Source organism: Schistocerca nitens, chromosome 1 (assembly GCF_023898315.1).
Source record: "Schistocerca nitens isolate TAMUIC-IGC-003100 chromosome 1, iqSchNite1.1, whole genome shotgun sequence".
Taxonomy (NCBI): Eukaryota; Metazoa; Arthropoda; class Insecta; order Orthoptera; family Acrididae; genus Schistocerca; species Schistocerca nitens.
The window spans coordinates 253,725,726-253,744,401 of NC_064614.1; the positions used below are offsets into that span (position 1 = coordinate 253,725,726).

General features: G+C 36.8%; 2 protein-coding genes across 3 annotated transcripts in view; both read right to left on the minus strand.

The window, feature by feature from the left end:
• Positions 1-18,676, minus strand: part of LOC126247391 (parathyroid hormone/parathyroid hormone-related peptide receptor-like) — a 931,061-nt gene that overhangs the window by 650,765 nt on the left and 261,620 nt on the right. The gene's annotated exons all lie outside the window — the stretch shown is intronic.
• LOC126247365 (parathyroid hormone/parathyroid hormone-related peptide receptor-like) overlaps positions 1-18,676 on the minus strand; it is a 289,419-nt gene that overhangs the window by 184,602 nt on the left and 86,141 nt on the right. For both annotated transcript variants that reach the window (XM_049948473.1, XM_049948474.1), the window contains exons 4-5: positions 7,574-7,705; positions 119-213 (exon numbers count right to left, since the gene is read on the minus strand). In XM_049948473.1, the coding sequence (XP_049804430.1) occupies positions 119-213; positions 7,574-7,705 (227 nt within the window). The remainder of the gene's footprint in view (positions 1-118; positions 214-7,573; positions 7,706-18,676) is intronic.

Consider the following 18,676-nt stretch of genomic DNA (forward strand, 5'->3'; position numbering starts at 1 on the left):
CCTTCAGAAAATTCTACAACTTCTTATGAAAATGTTGGTTGATATCTGACTGCTAGTGTGTGTGTGTGTGTGTGTGTGTGTGTGTGTGTGTGATTATAATTAACACAATTTAACGTACCTGACAGATGCCAAAATGGTGAATGCAAAAATAAGTGATACCATTGAAATACTGTAGCCTGCTTTGGAAATGTCTCTTGAAAGTTGCACATATATCTGTAAAGAATAAAGCATCTTTATAATTTCATTGGTTTCTGAAGAAACATTGTTTTCATTTATATATGAAGCCATCATAAGTAACACAAAAGATTTATAACATTATTTATTGATGATGTCTGTGAAAAGTATCTGCCATGTACCCTTATTTGATTGATATTGAATGTCAACAGATACAAAGCAAAATATAAAAATAAACATTGCCTAGAAGATTCATCTTTTAACAATGCCTTAAATCTTCAGTATAATGCAAAAACAGTCGTAATGAGCAAAAACAGTCGTAATGATTTGTGATATACTGTCTACATTACCATGTTTCAATTATAGTCTGATAAATTTACAGGACACACAAGCATACATACAACAATATCTGTTGACTACAGCAACAAAATGAACAAGTTTCCAATGACAATGATGCTCACCCAGCAAAAATCATTGAGTTAGCAGTTTCAGGCTAAGATAGATACCAACAAACAGTAACAAAAGCTTTACTCTAACAGCTGTGATGCCACCAGTGAGAGTATGACTGTAACTACTGGGTGCAGTTCTTCCAAGAACTGTCAAGAGATCTACTGAAAAGTACAGGAAGCATATATGTTTGCCCAAGCATAAAATGAAATTGGCTCACAGCTCTGCCAGCAATTCTGTGTTCCCATTTCTGTCATTTCAGCTAGCCAGAATGCTATCTACAAGCATGTCAGGCTCAGCCACATCAGTGCTAGTAGTCCTCAACATTATCCATGGCCAGTAAACTTTACCAACATTATAAGTTGGTCTGTGATTCTTTAATAAATATTACGTTTCAAGAGACCTTAAAATTCATGAGCATTTGATGTCAGCTACAAGCTGAAAGCTATGCAAAAAGCAGTAACATGATTTGATATTGACAATGACGAGAAAGGACAGGTTGATATAAGAATGAAAATTATGTTTTGGAGTTTTAAGGCCCTCAGTGGTGAGGTTAACAGTGTAATTATTTCTTCAGTGGTTATTCTGTAGGTCTTATTATATTACAAACAGAGCCTTATTAGGAGACAGCTAATTCATGAAACTAGTGAATGGGTTAGCTTCTAAGTACAACTCAAGCTGCAGAAAAAGAAGAATAAGAAATTATGAAAGTGGGGGAGTTGACTTAAATGGCTAAAATAATAAGTAGAAATGATTGCAGTCATAATTATGAATTTCTTGTAACAAAAATTGACACAGCATTTAGATAAAGGAAGGTGGCTAGTACGCATAAGAAGGTAAAGACGAATGATAACTAACAGAATATTTTAATGAAAAGGTTGCTGAACTATTTGAATAAAAATAAAATACTTTGGAATGCTGAAAATGGATTCAGAAAAAAACCATATAAACTGATACATCTTTCTCGACTTTAATTCCATACAGTGGCTATGAATTAAGCTGTGGGCTGCTTTTAAATCTGTCTAAAGCCATTGATCAAATCAGTCATAGTCTGTTGCACACCCAGTTGTACTGTTATGACACTCATGAAGTCTTGGTGCTTCTGATACATGTCTACATTCAAAAACAAAGAGACTGCTGCAATATGGCACACTGTTCAGTGCAAATAAAGGTTTAGCAAAGCAATAATTTTTAAACTTAAAAATAATCAATAAGGACGATGAAACAGGGTACCAACAGAAAATCACAGAGGAAGCATTTTAAAGAATTTAAAGGTATAACTCTCCCAGAAATATAGATATCAACATGTATACGTTTCTTGAAAGCCAGGTTAGTAATCTATTAAATAAAAATGTAAATGTTCATTTGTACAATATTGCAAATCTCCAAAAGTTCTTCACCACTTGCTTTGAAATTTTGACATATCATTGGATTCAAGCACACGCATGTTTTTATATACCAGGTGGTTATAATCAAACTTTCCCTATTTAATAAGTTATAATAGAGAAACTAATTACCATACAAGGACCAAACTTGGTAACATTAATGTCAAGGACATGGGGAAGAGAAATAATGCAGAACCAGTTCAGCTGAAAGATTTTAAATGTGCAACTATGGCACATCATACCATTTCATACCAGTACCATTACTGCAACAAAAGTGGCTCAATATGGCACCTGTCAGTGTCCAGGAGAGTCTGAAAGCACAGGATTGCATACTGCACAGTAGAACAAAGCATGCTGACTATCTCTCTTGATATGCTGGACTTCAGATCATGTGTGAATGTTGCCTTGGTAAACCCTGTCCGTCAGGTAGCCCCACAACCAGGAATCACAGGGAGTGAGATCAGGTGATCATGCCGGTCAAGAATTTGGAAATAATTGGCTGATAATTCAATCATTTCCAAATGTTTTTCAGAGAAGCAGGTGAACTTCAAGAGCGATGTGCAGTGGAGCCCCATCTTGCAATGAAAACTGTTCAATGCATCTCTCTCCTGTAGGATGAGTATGACATGCTGGCAAAGCATATCGCATTAATGCTGGCCATCACACTGCACCTCTTTGATCCTTGAGAGTCAAATTTTTCGAAAAAGAATGGGCTAATGATGAACATAGCGATGAAGCCACACCATATGGAGAAACATTCACTGTACAGAGCAACTTCATGCACAGTGACTGGAGGTGAAGATCTCCACACTCAGCAACTCTGTGTGTTCACCTCCACTGTCAGAGAAAAATGAGCTTTGTTTGTCCATAGGATGGTGCGGGGTCAGCACTCGTCAACTTCAATAGTTAAGAGAAAGTGGACAGCGAAGTCAACATGTTGTGGATCCTATGGTGCCAGCTGCTGTACAATATGGATCTTGTGTGAATACCATTTGAGAATGGTTTGAAGCAATTTCTATACAGTGGACCATGGGATGTTCAACTGTCGTGACACAGAATGTGCACTGCCTGACAATCAGGAATTACAAACAGTATTGTCTGCCCATATTTGAATACAATGTTGTGTCAAAATTTCAAAGGAATTGGTGAAGAACTTTCAGAGAGTTAAGATTCTGAATGATGAACATTTGATGCTTCAGTAGGTATACAAAAACACGTGCATGTTAGAATGCAACATTATCAGTGAAGAACTTTTGGAGATTTGTAATTTTGTGCAAATGAAAATTTACGTCTATATAAATAAAAATTTAAATGTTTTGTCTGTTCAAAATCTTAAATATCCAGAAGTTCTTCATTGATTGCGTTGAAATTTTGACACAATGTTGCATTTGAATATGAATGTATTTTTATATGCCCATTTTTTAATATATATGTCATATATAAATAAACATGTGAAATATAAAAGGGAAGTGCTATTACCAAAAATGTCAAAAATTTCTTGACTTATTTACCTTAAATTTTTATGCAATACTCTAATGAACATTCGGCCAGACATACTATACATAATTTAATATACAGGGTGTCCCATAAAAACTCCAGCACATTTTAAGGACAGGTTCCTTATACAGGTGTAAGTAAAAAAGTGTGTGATAAACATGGGTTTTAAAATGTCATTAAACAGATCTCCTCTACTGCAAGGTCTTTGCTTTCCATATTTCGGGAGCAGTAAGTATTGACCAAAACAAGAAAAAAAGTCTAATAAACTTAGGGTCTAAAATGAACTTGTTTATCTTCACTAGTGTGAAACAGTTCTCCTCTACTGAATAACTACTTATAGCTCTTAAGCTATACGTTTTAGAGCCCATGTTTACTAGAGTTTTTCTCTTGGTCTGGTCCACACTACTGCCTCACCAAATATGAAAAGCAAAAGCTTGCAGTAGAAGAAATATGTTTCATAGTATCTCAGATGAACTAGTGCTCATATCTTTTAAGGTATGCTCTTTAGCACCCTTGTTTACTAGACTTTTTTCTTGTTTTGGTGGGAGGAACTTGTGTCTAAAGTTTGTTGGTGTTTCTTAGCGATACCCTGTATATAATACACTACTGGCCATTAAAATCGCTACATCACAAAGATGATGTGCTACAGATGCAAAATTTAACTGACAGGAAGAACGTGCTGTGATATGCAAATGATTAGCTTTTCAGAGCATTCACACAAGGTTGGCGCTGGTGGCAACACCTACAACTTGCTGACATGAGGAAAGTTTCCAACCGATTTCTCATACACAAACAGCAGTTGACCGGTGTTGCCTGGTGAAACATTGTTGTGATGCCTTGTGTAAGGAGGAGGAATGTGTACCATCACATTTCCAACTTTCATAAAGGTAGGATCGTAGCCTATCACGATTGCGGTTAATCGTATCGCGACATTGCTGATCGCGTTGGTGGAGATCCATAGACTGTTAGCAGAATATGGAATTGGTGGGTTCAGGAGGGTAATATGGAACGCCGTGCTGGATCCCAACGGCCTCGTATCACTAGCATTCAAGATGACATGCATCTTATCTACATGTGCAGTAATGGATCATGCAGCCACGTCTTGATCCCTGAATCAACAGATGGGGACGTTTGCAAGACAACCACCTTCTGCATGAACAGTTCGACGACGCTTGCAGCAGCATGGACTATCAGCTCGGAGACCATGGCTGTGGTTACCCTTGACGCTGCATCACAGACAGGAATGCCTGTGATGGTGTACTCAACGACGAACCTGGGTACACGAATGGCAAAACATCATTTTTTGGATGAATCCAGGTTCTGTTTACAGCATCATGATGGTTGCATCTGTGTTTGGCGACATCTTGGTGAACGCACATTGGAAGCGTGTATTCGTCATCGCCATACTGGCATATCACCTGGCATGATGGTATGGGGTGCCATTGGTTACACGTTGTAATGTAACGGACTACTGAAACTACCGATACCACTCGTTCGGTCACCTCTTGTTCGCATTGACGGCACTTTGAACAGTGGACGTTACATTTCAGATGTGTTAGGACCCGTGGCTCTACCCTTCATTTTATCCCTGCGAAACCCTACATTTCAGTATGATAATGCACGACTGCATACTGCAGGTCCTGTACGGGCCTTTCTGGATACAGAAAATGTTCGACTGCTGCCCTGGCCAGCACATTCTCTAGATCTCTCACCAATTGAAAATGTCTGGTCAATGGTGGGCGAGCAACTGGCTCATCACAATGCGCCAGTCACTACTCTTGATGAAGTGTGATATCATGCTGAAGCTGCATGGGCAGCTAGCTGTACCTGTACACGCCATCCAAGCTCTGTTTGCCTCAATGCCCAGGTGTATCAAGGCAGTTATTACGGCCGGAGGTGGTTGTTCTGGGTACTGATTTCTCAGGATCTATGCACCCAAATTGCGTGAAAATGTAATCACATGTCAGTTCTAGTATATTTGTCTAATGAATACCCTTTTATTATCTGCATTTCTTCTTGGTGTACCAATTTTAATGGCCAGTAGTGTATATAAATGCATTTATATATAAAATATATAACAAAAAAATGTTGTTGACAAACAGGAAAATTGTATTTACGACTTATCAGCAAGTGATAAGAAGCTCATGTAACAAGTTGAATATGCAATAACAATAAATAAGGCTGAAAGTCAGAGAGAGTGAGGAAGAGGAGATCGACAAAGGGTGAGAGGAAATGGAGATAGAAAGCAGAAATGAGGAGATGGACAGAGAAAGGGGACAGGAGGCAATGGAGAGTGAGGAGTGAGAAGAATATGGACAGGAAAAGAGAAGGAGGTGACACAGACTGGGTGGACAGGTGGGGGGGGGGGGGAGATTTGTGTGTATGCGAGTGTATACCTGTCCTTCTTTCCCCCTAAGGTAAGTCTTTCCGCTCCCAGGATTGGAATGACTCCTTACCCTCTCCCTTAAAACCCACATCCTTTCGTCTTTCCCTCTCCTTCCCTCTTTCCTGATGAAGCAACCGTTGGTTGCAAAAGCTTAAATTTTGTGTATATGTTTGTGTTTCTTTGTGTGTCTATCAACCTGCCAGCGATTTCGTTTGGTAAGTCACATCATCTTTGTTTTTAGATATACAATTCCCATAGATGTTAGAAATGTTTGCTTTCTGTTTTCTTTCTTTTCCATTTAACCTGACTGAGCTATAGCAATGCATTTATGGGAACAGCTAGTTACAAAAACAGAAAAATGGTTTAGCTACGTGCAAGAGTTTATTTTTATTTTTATTTATTTATTTGGTCCTGTTGATTACATATTATACAGCCAGTGTACAAGTAATAAAGGACAAGTCAATTGATGCAATTACAGTAGTACATTAACATTTATACATCACATTGCACAGACATTGGTTTATTTTACAAGAACAATTACTTGCATGCAGTATTAAAGCCTGCATTATGCCGAAAACAGTTTAAGTGATTGTTTAAAATAGTAGAATAAGTGACAGTGCATATTTTTATGCTACTGACATATATAAGGAAGTAAATTTTCGTCATGGTCATGGTTTGAATGAATACAAGTTTTAACTGCATCCCTTAAGAAGAGGTTTAAGTGAATGCTCAAGAAAGTGGGATACATGTGAGTTCACATTTTCTCATAATGAAACAGATAAATTTACATTTTATCACCACAGTTTCAGTTAAACTACAAGTAACAGCATCACATTTTATCTTTAAGGGAATGCTTTTCTTAGGCGGTTTCCCCCACTCTTGTACATCATAACTCTAAGTATTCATTCATTTTATAGAAAGTTTGTTCGATGAGGAATAGTTTTAGTTTCCTTTTGAAAACCTGTACATTATTTATTTCCTTTTTTATATTGATGGGGAGCTTATTGAAGACCTTTATACCTGACTCAGTAACTCCCCTATGTAACGTAAAACAATCAACATTACTTCCCCTAAAATAATAATTCCCTTTTTGTAATGGTAAGCTTTGCCTCATACAAGAAAACACTCATTTATCATTGCGAATTAAAACACTTTACATTCAAGAACAACAATATTATGTGAAAGAAAACTACAAGACAGGAGTGTTAAGGAAATAACAAGTTATAATTTTGTGTAAAAATGGATTATTCTTCTTCCACATGGTTTTTCTTTCAGAACAGCGATAATGATAAGATTATGACTCCATTGTAGCGCCACTGTACCACAATTTACTATTTCTCAACTAATTTGACAAACTATTAATTTGGTAAACTTGCTAATGATCACTGTTAAAAGAGATTGTATCAAACTGTGTTACTTATTTCTTATAAACTTTTCCATTTTAATACTTGAACTGTACAGGAGGTAAAGTTGTATACCTGTGATCATTACACAACTAACTGCAAGTTTTTGTCTCTCATATCTTCATAGTCAAGGATTTTTACTTTATATCATCTACAGATAACAGTCACATTGTATCCAGTCTTCAAAGTTCTGAATATATCATGGTCTTGTACATTCAGCCCTCCCATACAGTTACAAAAAATTTGTTTATTATAATTTTAAAAAATCTAAAATTTCATACCACAACTGAAGAATCATTAAGGACTTCATCAAACTGTTCAGTTACTGTGGTGTACCCGCTGTCAGAACACTGTGTGTAGTTGCTCCAATGTTCCCACGTGCCATTCTCGTAACAGTACTTTGTCGCATTTTTCTGTTGATATGTGAATTAGTTATTACTTTTAGGTGAATGAATCAATAAAAATTAACTCTTTTTAAAGTATCAAGAATAAAGCTAGGAGCAGAATTTAACATTAAACTTTTTCATAAAATATATTTCTAACAACCAACAACAGGATGCTATTTCAATCTATTACATGATTTAATTGAGGTAATTTTCTTGTGGTGCTTTGGCTGCAGGCATTAGGGAAAACTTCAAAACAGATTTCATTACTTTATTCAATAGAAAACTAACTGATTTAGTGACTGACATTGATTAATGACCTAGTACCTGGTATTGACCAAGCATAACAAGATTACCCTTGGCCAGCACATGTTCAGTGAGCAAAATGACTATGTAGATGGCCATCACTGGCATTTAGAAACAATCAAACATCAGTTGCAAGTGCTGTGCGTCTAGCGCTGTTGAGGATTTATGATGGACATATGCCTCACCAGATATGTCCAGCCTGCTGGCTAATGTACTATGGAGAAGGTTGTTGGAGGACAATTTGTTATCTGTGAATTCTTGAGATATCTGTCTGAATCTTGGCCTAGGTTAATGCATGTTGGAGGTAGAGGACTGAAGGAACATGAGCAGCGTGTTTGTAATAAGATGCACTACTAGCTAGATCTCTAACCAAACACTGCTACATGAAGTTTGGCTAAACAAAATATTGTGCATGCTAAAATCATTATTTATGTCCACCATAGGCTGTGACAAATTTTTTATACAGATTAACTTTATTAAATCACATATTAAAAAATGGTTCAAATGGCTCTGAGCACTATGGGACTCAACTGCTGAGGTCATTAGTCCCCTAGAACTTAGAACTAGTTAAACCTAACTAACCTAAGGACATCACAAACATCCATGCCCGAGGCAGGATTCGAACCTGCGACCGTAGCGGTCTTGCGGTTCCAGACTGCAGCGCCTTTAACCGCACGGCCACTTCGGCCGGCTCACATATTACATTATTGGACAGTAATACATGATGTAGTAGAGTTCGTCTGTAGCAACAGCATATCACAGCCTACAATAAACATTAAAAACAGTTTAAGCAGACAGAAATTACATCAGACTATGGACCCAAACACGTAAAGAAACTAAAATACTATTACTTTTGACTTGACTGCTTCTACCATACTCCAAACAGGCACTATAAATAGAACACTTTAGACTGAATATATGCTGCTGTAGCTGAAAGCACAACTAAATAGCATCAAGTGGGATATCACTGATGTATCAGAGGAGAAAAAAACAAAGTTGAATAAAAATAACTGCAGTCATTTGCTATAGAGACACAGATCAATACATACACTCACAAGAAGGTTTTAGCATTAACCACAAAATTAAGGACTGAATTATTGGTTTGTAAGGAAGAAATAGCAAGAATAGTATTAATAATAAGGAAACAACACTTATTTAAATAGTAGAAATTTATGCACCAACAACATTGGATGAAAAAGAAAAAGTTGAAAATTTTTATGAAGTGTTACAAGAGTTAGTAAAGGAAACCAAATGTTAACCCCAGAAACATTTTTAATAAAAATCTCAGGCAAAAATTGGACAAAAAAGGACAAAATTGAATTAAAAGTGAAACTATGTGCTGTCAAACAACAGACACACCAAGCAGAATCTGTCAGTCTTAAACCAGTTCATGATTTCCAATGACCACAGACTAGTAAGAAGCAAAATAAAACTGAACAGTAAGTTGTAAAGAATAAAACTCTTGAAGCACAAACCCAGTTCCATTTATTCAAATAATTTAGGTACCAGTATATAAGAGGAAGAACACTAAAATTATTGTTAATTTAGTGCTATTTCTTTTATATAACTATTTTTTTTACCCATAAAACTGCCTCAAGAAAATGAAGAATCTGTAGATTTAAATATAAGAAATGGTCATTTAACAAATATTATACTGGAAACAGTTTGATATGTTTCAAGAGTGAAGGGAAACAAACAAAATAAAATTTCATTGGAGATTACAAAAATCGAAGGAAAGATAAGAAATAAAAACAAATCAAAACAGACGTTCAATAGAATTGACTGAACTAAACAATACTGTTCAAAACTCTTAATGAAAATCTGTCAGAATAAATAATGAGAAGGTCATAAGAGAAAACATTGAGAATAACCAAAGAGTGAAGAAAGCAAATTAGGCACTTACAATATGTAGACATTACATCAGTGAAGATATCTTATGGATCTGTTAGGATGTACGAGGGGATCACACTTCATACAGGTGTCTGAGGATTTCTTCAGAAATCTAAATATTGCCACCAAGCAAAGAAATACCCTGACAACTTATTGCAAAAATGAGTGGGTTGTGGAAGTACTATCACCAGAAAATGTAGAGAAAGCAATGTGGTGTATGAAAAGTGGAAAAACCACTGGAAATGAGGGAATAACAATGGTAATGATAAAAACCTGGGAGGAAGTAATGAAAGCAAAAACTTCTCTGTTAAGCGCAGAACATTTGCATTCAAGAACAGTCTTAAATAGTTTGAACAATGCTGTAGCTGCTATAATTCATATGAAAGGTATCAGGGAAGATATGAGATTTACAAAACTTCAAAAAATCCTTGGGGTAGACAGGAGTCAGATGGTATAAGGAGTTAGTTGGCACACAGCATCTATTTCCTGCCAAAGTAGAGCTAGAGTGATGTCATTGTGCTAGTGGGGAGTGTGGAGGAGGCTGTTATACCTTCGATTACTTTTAGTAAAAATATACTTTTATCGTAGTTGTAAAGAGAAAGAGTCCACCATGTTTAGCATTACCCTTTTTTTTCAATGCTGGTTTAAAAGATGGCACAAAATAGTCTTGTACAATGCATCACTTAAATCACCCAAATTGTACCTTGAACCACACAAACTACACACAAACTGCAGGCAGGAAGGTAATAATGAAGCTGTAAAAGTTAAACAATATAATCATTAAATGTTTTACACCGCATTTGACCAGTATTTAAATTCAATGTCCTGCAGCAAGAATTTTTAAAGAAATTATGATTTTAATACTCTTAAACAATTTTAATGTTTAAAAAATCTGTGAATTTTTTAAATTAATGAACAAAAACAACAGAAATATCACAAAATTAAATGATGCCTTAAAGTATGTTGACACAATAGGCTGCCTACTATTTTACATAATTTTTATAAAATCAACTTCAAACAATATACACTTGCAGAAAAAAATTGGAACATCAAAAAATAATTAATATAGAGTAATGAAATTTCAGGAGTTCATTTGTCTAGGTAACATATATAAGTGATTAAGATTGTTAGATCACAGGATAATGGTGTGATAAGCTATTGCAAATGTGAAATGCTAGTACATTAACAGTGTAACCACCAGAATATTGAATGCAAGCAAGAAGAAGTGCATGCATTGTATTGTACAGGTGCTGGATATTAGTTTGTCAGATGGAGTTCCATGCATGCCTGTTGCACTTGGTCAGCAGGTACAGAGATGGTTGATGCTGTCTGTGGATGACATTGAGTTGTTATCTAATGATGTCCCATATGTGTTTGATTGGCGACAGATCTAATGATAGGCAGGCCAAGGGACATGTTTACACTTTGTAGCAGAAGTTGGATTACAACAGTGGTATGGGTGAGTAGTATACTGTTGGAAAACACCCCCTAGAATGCTGTTCATGAATGTCAGCACAGCAGGTGGCATCACCAGACTGATGAACAAATCTGCAGTCAGGGTACAGAAGGTGACCACAAAAGTACTACTGGTGTCATATAAAACTGCATCCCAGACTGTAATCTAAGGTGTATGTCCAGTGTGTCTAGCATGCAGACGGGTTGTTTACAGGTCCTCAGCTGGCCTACTTCTAACCAACACATGGCCGTCATTGGCACTGGGGCAGAACAAGCTTTCATCAGAAAACACAATGGGCCTCCACCTTGCCCACCAATGAGCATTTGAGCCACTGAAGTCACGAGTGGTGGTGGTTTGTGGTCAGTGGTGTGCATGCTATGGGTGTCTGCCTCAAAGCTGTGCTTGAAGTAACTGACTTGTAACAGTTCATGGTGTCTCTGTAGTGCTAAACACTGTTCAAATTGCTGCTGCAGATGCAATGTGCTGCACCAGAACCATACACCAAACTCAATGATTTACCCTCTCGTTGTCCCATGTGACCATCCAGAGCCAGGTCTTCTTGCGACTGTATATTCTTGTGATCACCACAGCCGGCAGTCATATACAGTGGCTACATTCCTGTCAAGTCTTTCTGCAATATTGCAGAGGGAATATTCAGCTTCTTGCAGCCCTATTACAAGACCTGGTTCAAAGTCAGTGAGGTGTTGATAATGGTGTCTTTGTCATCTTAAGGGCATTCTTGACTAACATCAATTCAACACATCCATTCTCAAAGGTAACTAATGCTCATGATCATTACAATGTGTGTTTAAAGCAAACCTTTCATTACAGTGTGTACTTAAAACAAACCTGATTTGCATTCTCCTAGTGGTGCAACTAGTGCCTCTCTTAAGTGACTTGTGCAAAATCTGAATAAGCATCTTCTCCCAGTTGTAGAAACGTTTATCAATTATTGGACACTACTATGTAAACAAATGTGTACTTCCTCATCTGAGGGAGAATTATAGTAGCTACATTGCTACTGTGGTGTCAAGCAAATAGTGTATGCTGAGACAACTGCAAGTGATGCTGTATGTTTTAATTTTGTTTTATTTTATTTGTGATATGGTGATGTTCCCTGTCACATTTTATCTGAGGCAACATCACTATGTGGCTTTCAGTATTGTAACAAGCATGTACAAGTAATAATGTTGCAAGGTACATTCTAACATCGAAGTAGTGTACATGGTGGTTATATGAAACTGTGTACATTTAAGTCACCTTCACGTGGGATGTTTTGTTTATGTAACTTTCAGATCTGATGATGACCGTGTAGTTCTGTTGAAACCAGTCATAGTAATAAAAAGAACCGCTGATGGTCTTGGCAGACTTGATTCTTCAAAAATAATGTAATGTTTAGATCACCCCCAAACTGATGCAATGTCAAACACATAAATCAAAATGAATTTCAGTAACCAGAAACACAAATAAAACTTATCCAATAAATGCAAACTGGCCTTATCTGGAAAAGAGAAGTATTATAAGATATTATATAAATTTGACTGTCAGAAAGCAAGCTGAACATACAAAATATTGGGCATCCCCTAAAAAGAGATGATGTAGAACTGAACCAAGTGTCAATATGACCCTCCACTTCTGCTGTAAGTCATGGCAGTGAAATGGTATGTCCCTGCCAGTCTGTTGTACTGAATCTGTGCATGCAATTCTACATGTTCCTGATCATTCACCTGGAATGTATGAGGTCTGTTCAAAAGATTCCAGTTCATCTGAAATTTCGCGCCCTATGGTGTGTTGGAACAAAATCCAGTTGGCATACCTGCATATGCCTGTGTTTAATGTATAACTTCTACAAGCTTCATTGTTGTATGTCTGTTAGTTAATATTCGTTGCTGTATCGAGTAGAATGTTGTGTCACACAGTTTGTGAATTTTGAGCTGGCAGAATTAGAGGGGCAATGTGTCTGCATTAAATTTTGTATGAAACTCAAGAGTGCTTAAGCCATACTCAGTGTTATAGATGGTTCACATGGTTTAAAAATGGCTGGACAGAAGTTAAAGATGAACCTCATTCAGGACACCTTCTGACATCTATCGATGACGCTCCTGTGGGGAACGTCAACAAAATTGTGCATGCCAATAGAAGACTGACTGTCCAAGAAATTGCAGAAAAATGTGACATTTCAGTTGGATCATCTCATGAAATCCTGACACAGCATCTTGTTGCCACCAAGTTCATCCCACAGCTGACGAGTCAAGACCAGAAAGACCTTCACCTCACAATTTTGTGAAGAGCAATTGGATTGTGCAAATGGGAATAAGATGTTCCTTAAGAGGTCCCTGTGGACTTTTTTCCAACGATAAAAATCCCATTGAAAGGACAAAGATTTGCAATGTGTAACATTATGTGATTGCCTTATCATTTTAAATCATTCATTAATCAAGCAGTCACTCGGCAACAGCTACAGTTAGCAAATAATGTTGCGAGAATGTAAAAGGTGAATGACCTGTGACGTAACTTGTTTATTGTCGAAGCGCCGTCAGAGATGCAGTGAGTTATTGACTTTGAAAACCGCGGCGCGAAAAACGGACAGAAGAAGAACACTTTTACACTTTTTTTTTTTTTTTTTTTTTTTTGAGGTACGAGATATGATATGATATACAGGAAGATAATAAAATGAAATGAAATGAAACAGTTACTCATTCTTCTCTTGTCTCCTGTAACTTGTGTCGGATGCGCATGTCTTGCCGCCGTATTATTATTGTTAAAAATAATATTGTTCTAGTGTAAAGTAAATGTGTAATACTAAAAGTGCCTAGCAGTAGATTTATTGTGCGACATGTTTGTGAAAACGTCAAAGGAATTGTTTTTATTACGAGAAGTGCCAGTCAAAACGGCATCCATGTTAAATCCTTCATTGCAGTGTAAGTTCGTCTATTAATTGCCATAAATTCAGAGTTAAATGGAACTGGTGTATGGACTATTCATTTAATATAGAATCTATGTCTCACTTCTTCATGAAATTATTTAATTTTCTTTATGTTTCTGCCAAATAGAGAGTTCACAGTCACGAATTCTTTCGTCGAGTTCGGACGGAAGTTATATGCGGAGAAATATTTTCTCCGCGCCATATTCTACTGGTAAATGCATGATAAACTACGGTCCCTTAGGAAATTCATGTTGAGCTATCCAAAATAATTATATTTTGAATAGGCATTTACTCTCCTCTGCAATGCAACTTCCGACTGATCAGACGATCCAACAAGAAACAGCCGCACACGGTCGGCGTTCGCAAATATGTTTCCACCGCTGATTATAGCTATATGTTACAGCACAAAAGTAACATATTGTTATAATTAGCGATTACGAACGGGGACTTATAACTGTATGTTTATGTATACACATTACGTAAACATATCATTATAAATGCCAGATCAGATAAAAGAAAATATGCAGACAGTGCTTTGCATGATCCAACAAGGGGCATACCAAGACTGCTTCCAGAAGCGGAAACAGTGTTGGGAGTGGTGTATCAATTGTGGAGGAGAGTATTACAAAGGAGACAATGTACAATAAGTAGAAGGTAGACCTCGTATATGTGAAGCCATATGAACATGATTGTTGTCATCTTGGAAGATGTGAGCATTTACAGTATATTATTCATGAAGAGGTGGAAGAAAGGGCAAAAGCTGACTATTTACAATGTTGAAATAAACATCCCAATTTATGCTCACAGTCACTTGACTGAGGAGTTGCAAGTCATGGGATAGAATACCCCTCAAAAATATCTCAGAATTATTTCTGGAATGAACTACCCCTTCCATACACAGCAGGTTAAATGCCTCACTGGGCCATCTGTGTACTCACTACCCTGTATCATTTGAAAAGAGGCAAAACTGTGATTTATAGGATCACACCACATGCAGTGAGTCAGATATTGTTCATTTTCTGTATTGCTTCCCCCTTTCAGGATGCAGATGTATATGTAACTGTGACAGAATGGCAGAAAGGAGCTATTGTGTTTGATCAGGCCTGAAACTACACCCTGATTGAAGCTGTCTGATTTGTTGATGTATCAATGTGAGCTGTCCAACATGTCTACAAAGACTGGTGTACCATTCACAGCCATGTGACACAATGTAAGAACAGTGGTCATAAAAGAATCCTAACTGACAGGGACTGGAGATGAGTGGCACATCTCATCCCTGAAAATTGGTTTTAAACCCAATAGTGAATTTCTGCTGTCAGTGAACACAGATTCCTCCCAAACAGTTTCTGAATGAGCATCGCTGGAAAAAAAATGCATGAATTGCACATTGGTGTTGGATACCTTTTAAAAGGCCATTGCTCACAGCACACACAATGCTCCCATCTTACAATATAACAACAACCACATTTGCAGGGCTGCATATATAGACTACTGTTTTGATGAACACTCAGGCACACTACTGTACTCAACTGCCTGCTGAATCACCTGATTCTGTGGGGATATTTGGAACAGTAGCTGAAATGTAACAGTCAACATCCCCACAGTTTGGTAGTTCTTCAAGATCTGAACATCGATGTTGACTTCAACTCAATATGGCACAACTGAAGAAACTTGTGGACCCTCTTCATTGCTCCCTTCAAGCCATTATCAGAGCTATGAGTGATGTCAAATGGAATTAGTAGCATATCTCTTTGGGGAACCCAATTTCTTGATCAGTGTGCTTCTTTTGTGAAACTATTTTGTCTTAGCTGTAACATGGGCAATAAACAATATAGACAGGAAAAGAATAGAAAATTTGAAAATGGTGCTGCAGAAGAATTATAAAGACAAAACAGGTTGTAACATAGTTATGTAAGCAGTATCCACATTTCCAAAATGCTACTCTGAAGCAATGATTTATTTAATTGATAATCTCACTATGTTTCACTTTAACCTTGAAGGCCAACTATTGAATGACACTATACATCAGAACCCCAACCCATGTTCAGAAAATTAGCTTATGTTAAATTCTGCCACCATGCCAGAGAAAGGAGTGGGTGTGTCACCACATTCATTGATTTCATAGTTAGTTTATTTTTTTATTCATAAAAAATCAGTGGATAAATGAGCCACTTCATTTCATAGCACAAGATGCAAAGCAAGGCTGTGTGTGAAGAATTTCTTGCAGAGGAATACTTTAATCAAAACAAATACATTGTGTAGCAGATATGAAGGAACTCACACCTTGGAAAAATATATGTCAGAGGTAGGCAAGAAAATAATGTAAGTGTCTAAAAGTGTTTTAAACAATGTACCATCCCGCCTTCCAGGTTTCTTGTCAGACAGTGCCCCTGTAACATGTCACTAGTACTCAGCAACTACACTGTGCCACCCAATCAGGTGCAGTAAACATCTCTGAATCACCCTGCATATATTTTTGGTTTTGTGACAGGGTCTTGGGATGGCTTGCAGTGGGTTAGAGATGGATGTGGGTGCAGCAGAGGAAAGCAGCTGATGTACATAAATGCCCTTTATAATTTATTATTTACAATCATTCAGTCTTTTTAGCTATGGGAGTTAATCTCTGAGACCTTGGTGTGTTTTTCAAATGATATTAACTGCAACAGCTGCATCAAAATGATTTATTAATCATCACTCATTTCATGACATTATAGTCACATCTTCAGATAACAAACTGCTGACTTAAAGAAGATACCAAAATTGTAATTAAGACTATCCTGAAGCATGAACTATGGAATTAATATAATGTTGATCAGCAAGTAAGGTACATGAAACTTTCAACAAATTATGCCCTTAAAATCTCCATAAGGGTAAATTATAGAAGTCCCCTATCTTCTTGCACAAAACTGGCATAATAACAAACATAACCATCATGAATAAAATAGCCAGTGGAACCGGAGGAAGACATAAAACTAGAAACAAAAATTCTTGAATAAGAACTGCCATCATAAAATATGGAGACAAACCCCCAATCTAATGGACTTACTGGACATTTGTGGTACATCTGCTCAGGCACAGCAGCCAGCACCACCAGTGACTGAATAAGTGGGTCCCATCTTAGGAAGAACCCACTAAACAATAGGAATCAACATAGTGGGGCAGCGGCCACAAAGAAACGCAAAAAGCAACAGCAAATTGCCAATCTAAACCAATGTATAATTGCGAGTAAGTTTTGGAAAACAGAGAAACCTCTGTAAACAACAAAAACAGAGATAGCAGGTCTTAACAATTTTACAATTAACAAGCAGATATTACAGTACCAAAACACAGTATGAGAATAATGTGTATAATGTTAAGAAACAGATGGAGATTGGAAATGATGTCATGAAAGGCATAGAAAGAGAGGGCAACTTGTTTGTTATATGCCCCCCTCCCCTCTGCCTATCACTTGTGAATATTCCATGTCATTAGTCAGAATCTGCCAAAAGTGGATGGTGACACAATTCTAGCTGCACATTCTATCTGTACCTGAGAAGATGTACCACATATGTCCCTTACGTTTACTTAGGCTGGACATTCTTTTCCAAGCTTTATGACGGCAGTTCTTATTTAACAATTTTTGCTTCTAGGGTTACATCTTTACTGATGATGGTTGTGGTCTTTGTGATACCAATTTTTGCAGGAAGATAGGGGACTTTATAACGAGTCACCCGCCTCTAACATTACCTTTTTTTATGGAGATAACCAATACCATGAGTACTATCAATTCTTGCATGGGTTAAAATTATCTCAGCTGTTTCACTAAAAGAATGCATATGGTTTTGAATATGTTGTATTATATTTCAGGCTAAAATAAATAAAAAGAAGTTATTGTGTTACAACTCATACGTACTAACACTTAAAATTACTCTTATTTTAAAAATAATTGAAATTACAAAATTTCTGGCATACATAAAATACATATTATTAATTGCACAATCTGATGATGATTATTAAATTTATTTCTAGATTGATTTACAAAATAACGATATTTTTAGGGAATATTCTTCTTTGGTAAAGAAAGTCTGTAAACTCTTTTGCTTTGTAAACTCTTTGGAAATTGTGAGTACTGCAGAATGTAAGTAGTGGTGGGCATGCCTCTGATGGAAGTAGACATTTTCTAAGTTTGTCACCAAATATGTTGGTTTTTCCTGAATGTGGAAAATGTAAAAAACAGTGAAAAGTTGAAAGATGTGACAAAGAATAAAATTCAAGAATAATACAGACAAATCTTCATCAGTTATTTAGTCATCAAGAAGCTAAGAAATCGAAATTTCAGCTGCAAGAATGTACCCCTAGACAAGACTTTGAGCCATCGACAACAACAACAATGAGATAAAGAGGATGGGAGGGTAAGATTACAAGTGGTGGCATCAGCCATGAT